This window comes from Silene latifolia, chromosome 2 (assembly GCF_048544455.1).
Source record: "Silene latifolia isolate original U9 population chromosome 2, ASM4854445v1, whole genome shotgun sequence".
NCBI lineage: Eukaryota > Viridiplantae > Streptophyta > Magnoliopsida > Caryophyllales > Caryophyllaceae > Silene > Silene latifolia.
Genome location: NC_133527.1, coordinates 183,376,983 through 183,383,444, shown reverse-complemented (window position 1 = coordinate 183,383,444; position 6,462 = coordinate 183,376,983). Strand labels below are relative to the sequence as shown.

The following is a 6,462-nucleotide window of genomic DNA, read 5'->3' as shown; positions in this document are numbered from 1 at the left end:
AGCTTCCTCCAATGCTCCGTTCAAGTTTTTCGGAGTCACTTTTTGGGCCCTGGTCTCCTGTGGGGGTGCCGCCGCTCTTGTCGTTGTGACAGTGTGAGCCGGCGTGCTTCCCATCAGGTCCAGGAGTAGCTTTAGTTTAGCTGCATCAACCACATGTCCCATGATAGTGACTTGGTCGGCGGGCAGCGGTGTATCTGGTATTATTGGCATCCCGTACGTCGGCTGAATTACTTGGCCGGCGGGGGACTGGCCGATCTCCGAATTAGGGACTGTATCATCTTGGTGGAATTCGGTTTCGTCACTCACAAATACTTCTTGTTGCTTCGACATCTTCTTAGCTTTTTGGGTGGGTTTTTGTTTTGAGTTTTTTTTTGTTTGGGAATGAATGTGACTAGCTTCTAGTATCTCATTTCCCCACAGACGGCGCCAATTGTTCCGGGTGTAATTCCGAAGCAGTTATTTGTTACCACTCGTGGCTTGTAGAATGATGTCTTTGACTGAGTTCTCCTTTTGGCCTCTCCTGAAACAATGAACAAACTGAGGGCTCGGCTTTGGCCGAGCGTACTCACTCCGACGCTCAAGTCAGTGAACTTAAAGAGATAAGTTGTATGTTACTTGGCGAGGTATATATTGTAGAGAGATAAGGAAGATATTACCAGATTATGAGGTATTTAGGTTATATTTCGGATGAATTGTCGATCCTTTCCTCAATGAGGTTTGAGGAGTATTTATAGACTTTCACCTTTTGTCACGTAGTGGCCAAGTGGCCAAGTGGTTAGCAGGTGGAAAGACTGATATACCCTCGGCCGATGGACCCATGGCAGGCCGGCGGGCCCTGTTGACTCCATGCCGAGGGGTCTTGGATATGAGTACGCGGATATGTGCCCCTACCGCTAGTTGTCCTATCCGGACCCAGTGACAGCCGACAGTGCCAAGGCTTGGCTAGACTGTCCAAGGTGTTGACTTGCTTTGGATATCTTTGACCTTGCTCAATACGTTGACTCGGTCAGCGGGTGCAGAATATGCCCCATCAACTTTTTTTTCTTGTAACAATCTTCTTTCTTTGTGAATTTGTTTACATTGTATTACCGTAAATCCGTTTTACGAAAGATTAATGGAATAGATCAAAACCGTGATATAAAACACTTGAATAAAATATGAATTGAATAAATTATTTATAACATTTCAAATCCGATCTAATACTGTACATACAATAAGGAAAATCGATCATGTCAAAATTTCTGATGAGACCATCTCACAATAAAAGTACCATCGTAATCTAAATCAAGACTGTAAACTCTACTCGATCAACCCTACAAAATTCCCAAAAAAACTGTCCTATCTAAATCTAATAATCTTTTTTTTTTTCATTGACGAGAAATCCGCAACCGCTACCTTATCCTAATTACACAATCAACGACTCAAAACAGGAGAATTATCCTTAGCAGAATGACAATGAATATCAACCCAATTACTCTCCCCATCAACAAACCCACCATTAACATTATCTCCACCACCTTTACCCACTATATCCCCAAGTGAATAAACGACGTCGTTTACACTCCACCCACCTTTAAGCAACTCAATAGACAACCCTCTCACGTGCCTTACAACACCCTCCTTACCACCACTCACGTGCCTCACATCACCCCCACCCCCGCCCCCACCATCCATCATCATCATCTCCCTTACATCATCCTCACACCATCCACCTTCCCTTAACCGCCACGTGACTTCTTCCATACACTCTCCTAGCTCTCCTCTCCACCACCGTCCTCTCCGCTGCCTCGTGTCGTTGTTCTCGGCCGCTTCCGTCCAGAATGATACCCTTCTGGCTGTTTTTGTTAGAGTGTTGTTGTTGCGGTGGAGTAGTTTGTCGTCGCTTTTCCAGAATTGTGGTGTTTTATAGAAGTCGCCTACGTCGAGGCTTAGTATTTGTATTTCTCCGCCATGCACGTAGATTACCGGATTTCCTGCTAAACTTGGCTCGCAAGGTACGTAGCAATGCCTGTTCGTTCATTACATTTCTTAAGATTTTAGTAAACAAAACGTAAAATCGAGTGTATTTTTCGTAAATAACTAAATAAAATATAAATTGGATTTTTTAATTGTGTTTTGGCTAGGGTGTACGGTAATGTGGTACTTAAAAAGGACTTTTCTTAGCTTAATCGATAGTGTAACGAGTACATATAATTTGGCTGGACTAAAATGACTAATACGGGGTACAAAAAAAAAAAAATATTCGCGATTTCTACGATTCTATAATTAAATATTTAGTGATCATATTTGATACTCCGTCCGATCCCTCCCTTTATCTGATTATTATCGTCTTTCTAACATGATAAAAATTACTCGTAAAACATTGTAACAAAATATTTACATTCATCATATAAATTTTTTTTTAAAATGAATACAAATGAAGGAAAAAAAACCGAGTTTTTAGTCGTGTTTTAGAGATTGTGGAACAAATTTAAATGCAAAACAAACTCAAATAATCTTCATTCTTTTTCGGATTAATAATAATTAACTTGATTAAAATTATGTTTTAATGCAATCTAATAAATTAAGTATAATGACAAATCACATCGAAATCACGTCAAATATGAGTTTCAATTCCTCCCTCTCGTATATTTTAATTTAAATCCTAAATTAAATAAATAAAACGAGAGGGTGGAACTGATTTGCACCTGGTGACATTATCTCGTTATCCATAAATTAATGGACCAACAACAACATTACCTAAACACAGGCACCAAACGCGGAACATTCCCTAAAAACTCCTTGGCCACCGCAACTGCGTCCTCGTCGTGACGAGGACGCGGTCCCCACGCGTCGGACCAAAAATTTCCCCGGGAAACTTCCTTAACGAGAGAAAGAACAGGAAGGGAAGATAACAAACAAAGCTGATGCCGTGATGAGGATCGCCAATTAGGAAAACCCGGTCCAACCGGCAACCCTTCGGCGAGAATAGACCGGAGGTCCGGAGGAAATGTAAAACTTGCTGTGGATTCTATCGTGGCTATTTCCGAGGGTTTTAGGCCTTCGGTTATGGTTACGGTTTCATTTAAGACGGATATAACTTCCTTTGCGTATGCTGCAAAGGAGAATATGACTTTACGTGGTTTTGTTGTTGTTGCCATGGTTGTTGAATGAAATGGAGAATTATAAGGAATTTGATATTGATATATTTTGTTGGTGTATTTATTTGTTTATTAATTTTTTTTTTAATTTTTTTTTTTGGTTGGGTTGATTGTTGCGGAAATGGGGGAGATGTATTTGAATTTGGATGGGAGTATATATATGTACATTAAATGGGAAAAAAATAGGTGTATAAGGAAAGAAATGTGATTGATTAATTATGGGATGAAAAGCATGAAATTCTTGCTATTTTCTGTTGAATTTTTTCGGTTTCTAGTTCCACCTTGATTTCTATTTTGGACTTGCGTAATCTCCCAAGTCTAAGTAGTCGGTTCGAGTTCGAATCCTCTCTCCCATTTTTATATCTTATTTTTTATCTCCTACATTAATCTTCTTATGTTTCACCCTTTTATAAAATATATTCCCTCCTAATCGCTCATATCTTCCCCCTTTCACTTTGCACAAAAATAAGGAATTGATTTTTTACCATACAAAACACTCTATCCCACATGCAATTAAATTCGGACTATCCCATTTTCTCCATTTGACACATAAGCAACAAACATTAAAAATAAGTATATAGATATTGGTCATGTTTGGTAAACAGCATATTGAGCGAAATTAGTAGATTTCGGCCTAATTAGTAGTTCGACCAAACAATCTACTATTTTCGTGTGTTTGGTAAACGGCGTATTCTGATAGCATATTAGTCAGAATCTACTATTTTTGATGATGGGGCATATTCTGCACCGCTGACCAAGTCAACATATTAAGCAAGGTCAAAGATATCCACAGCAAAGTCAACGACTCAGACAGCCTAGTCGATGAAGCCCATCGGCCTGTCACCTGGGTCTCGGCCTGGCAACCCGCCAGCCGGGGCACATATCCGCGTACTCATATCCAAGACCCCTCGGTCGGCCTGCCATAGGTCCATCGGACGAGGGTAGAACGGTCTTTCCACCTGCTAGTCACTTGGCCACTTGGCCACTACGTGACAAAAGGTGAAAGCCTATAAATACTCCTCAACCTTCATTGAGGAAAGGATCCACAATTTAACCTAATAATCACTATTCATCTGGTAATATCTTCCTTATCTCTCTACAATACGCATTTAGCCAAGTAACAACCACTTATCCCTCTAAGTTAACTGACTTGAGCGTCGGAGTGAGTACGCTCGGCCAAAGCCGAGCCCTCAGTTTGTTCATCGTTTCAGGAGACCGCAAGGAGAATTCAAGCAAGGACGTCATTCTACAAGCTACGAGTGGTAACACTTATCTGCTCTGGAATTACACCCGGAACAATTGGCGCCGTCTGTGGGGAAAATCGACACTAGAAGCTAGTCACTTTCATTCCCAAAAACAAAACAAAAAAAACACAAAAAACCCACCCCAAAAGCTAAGAAGATGTCGAAACAACAAGAGGTAGTCGTGACCGACGAAACCGCACTCTACCAAGATGATACCTTTCACAATTCTGGAGTCGTGCACCCCTCCACCGGCGGAATAATCCAACCGGAATTCGGGATGCCGATAATACCAGATACGCCGCTGCCCGCCAACCAGGTCACCATCATGGGACACGTGGTTGACGTAGCAAAACTGAAGATGCTCCTGGACCTAGTTGGGAGTACGCCACCACACCGTCACGCCGACAAGAGCGGCGGAAACCATCCAGGAGACCAGGGCCCAAAACGTGACTCCGAGAAATTTGAACGGAGCACTAGGAGAAGCCGACCCTACCAAGACGCCAGAGGAGCCCAGATTGCTAGTGGTGGACCTGAGCCCTCCCCGTATTCACGCGAGGACAGCGTCGCCACAGCACCGACGAGACCTGCCTCAGAGAAGCCAGAGAAGTCCGACCCAGCAGAGTCGGAGAAGTAGCCCGAGTCGGAGAAGGAGTCCTTCCCGCTACGAGGAGAGGAGCCGGACCAGAAACGCAAGGAGCCGATCGCCGCGTGTCATTCGACACGTGGTCAGACAGCCCCTCAGTGCTTATATCCTCGACACCGCCGTGCCAACTAAGCTGAAATTGCCGGTGTTCACATACAAAGAAGATAGTGATCCAACCGACCACGCCGAGGCTTTCGAGTCTTACATGTCGGTATGGGAGCAGCCCGACGAGGTCTGGTGCCGAGTCTTCCCAACAACTCTGCACGGGATGGCTCAAAATTGGTACAAGGGGCTTCCCGACGGTTCAGTATACTGTTTCGCCGACCTAAAGGACGCCTTCGTAGCCCAGTACTCTTGCAACAAGAGGAGGGCCGTGGAAACATCGGACCTCCTAACTATCAAACAGGAGGAAGGCGAGTCTCTACGAAGCTATGTGAAGAGGTTCGACGGCAAGGTTCAGCGGATTCGGGAGATTAATCCCGAACTAGCGGCCTTCGCACTGATGAAAGGCCTCCCAAGGGGAGACTTAAAGGATGAGCTCATCAAGTACGGGGGTTTGGGCCTAGACGCCGCTAGGAAGATGGCCGACCAGGCCATCAAGGTGGAAGACTATCACAAGACCTGGGTAGGCCCCAGCGAGGTCGAGCCCTCGAAAAGAAGAGCCAGGGATGACAACCCGGATGAAAGACGTCGTGACAATAACGGGTCACGGTCCGATGAGAGACGCCGTGACAATAATAGGCCACGGTCGACGATCCGCCAGAAATGGACTCGACGGCGCCGGGGAGTTCGGGAACGTTTTACCAAAGGCATTAGCATGATAAAACCCCTCTGGTTGTATCGGCCGCCGAGGTCTTCACCCTGAGCAAAAAGGAGGGCCAGACATGGGAAAGGCCCCCCAAGCCAAAGGGGGACGGTGACACGAGCCAGTACTGTGAGTACCACGGCCACACCGGTCACCTCACTGATAACTGCCGGCATCTGAAGAATGCCATTGAAGAGCTGATCCGTAAGGGTAGCCTCGGCAAGTATGTTGCCAAAGGCCAAAAAACTGACGCCAGCGGTTCAGATAAGAAATCCGTCTTTCAACGGATAGGAGTGATCCATGTAGTCATCGGGGGCAACGAGAACGGTGGGTCGGCTCACGGGCACAAGCGGCACCGAACGAGCCGTATCGGGCCATCAACTTTGTGCCCAACACAACGATCCCCGCTTCCAACATTCCCGATATGACTATTGGAAGGAAGGACTACGAGGGAGTCATCGCCCCTCACAAATGACCCACTTGTAGTCAACTTGGACATATCCAACCACCTGGTCAAGAGGTGTCCGATTGACACAGCGCCTACACGAACATCATGTTCGGGAGTGCTTCCACGGCCTCGGCCGAAAATCAAGGACTTGAGCCCCCGCACCCACCCACCGTACACTTCTC

General features: G+C 45.3%; 1 protein-coding gene across 1 annotated transcript; it reads right to left on the bottom strand.

Annotated features, from left to right (window-relative positions):
* Positions 1-1,162: 1,162 nt before the first annotated feature.
* LOC141631527 (uncharacterized) lies at positions 1,163-3,439 on the bottom strand. Its single transcript, XM_074444189.1, has 2 exons — positions 2,740-3,439; positions 1,163-2,008 (listed from the first exon to the last, which is right to left on the bottom strand). Exons 1-2 carry the CDS (start codon positions 3,138-3,140, stop codon positions 1,414-1,416), a joined length of 996 nt encoding a protein of 331 aa, XP_074300290.1. The 5' UTR covers positions 3,141-3,439; the 3' UTR covers positions 1,163-1,413.
* Positions 3,440-6,462: the final 3,023 nt, after the last annotated feature.

Excerpts from the sequence above, each read along its gene's own strand:
- LOC141631527 (XM_074444189.1), bottom strand. The coding sequence starts at position 3,140 with ATGGCAACAACAACAAAACCACGTAAAGTCATATTCTCCTTTGCAGCA. Across the intron at positions 2,009-2,739 it reads CGTTTGGTGCCTGTGTTTAG|GCATTGCTACGTACCTTGCG; the intron begins GTAATGTTGTTG and ends ATGAACGAACAG.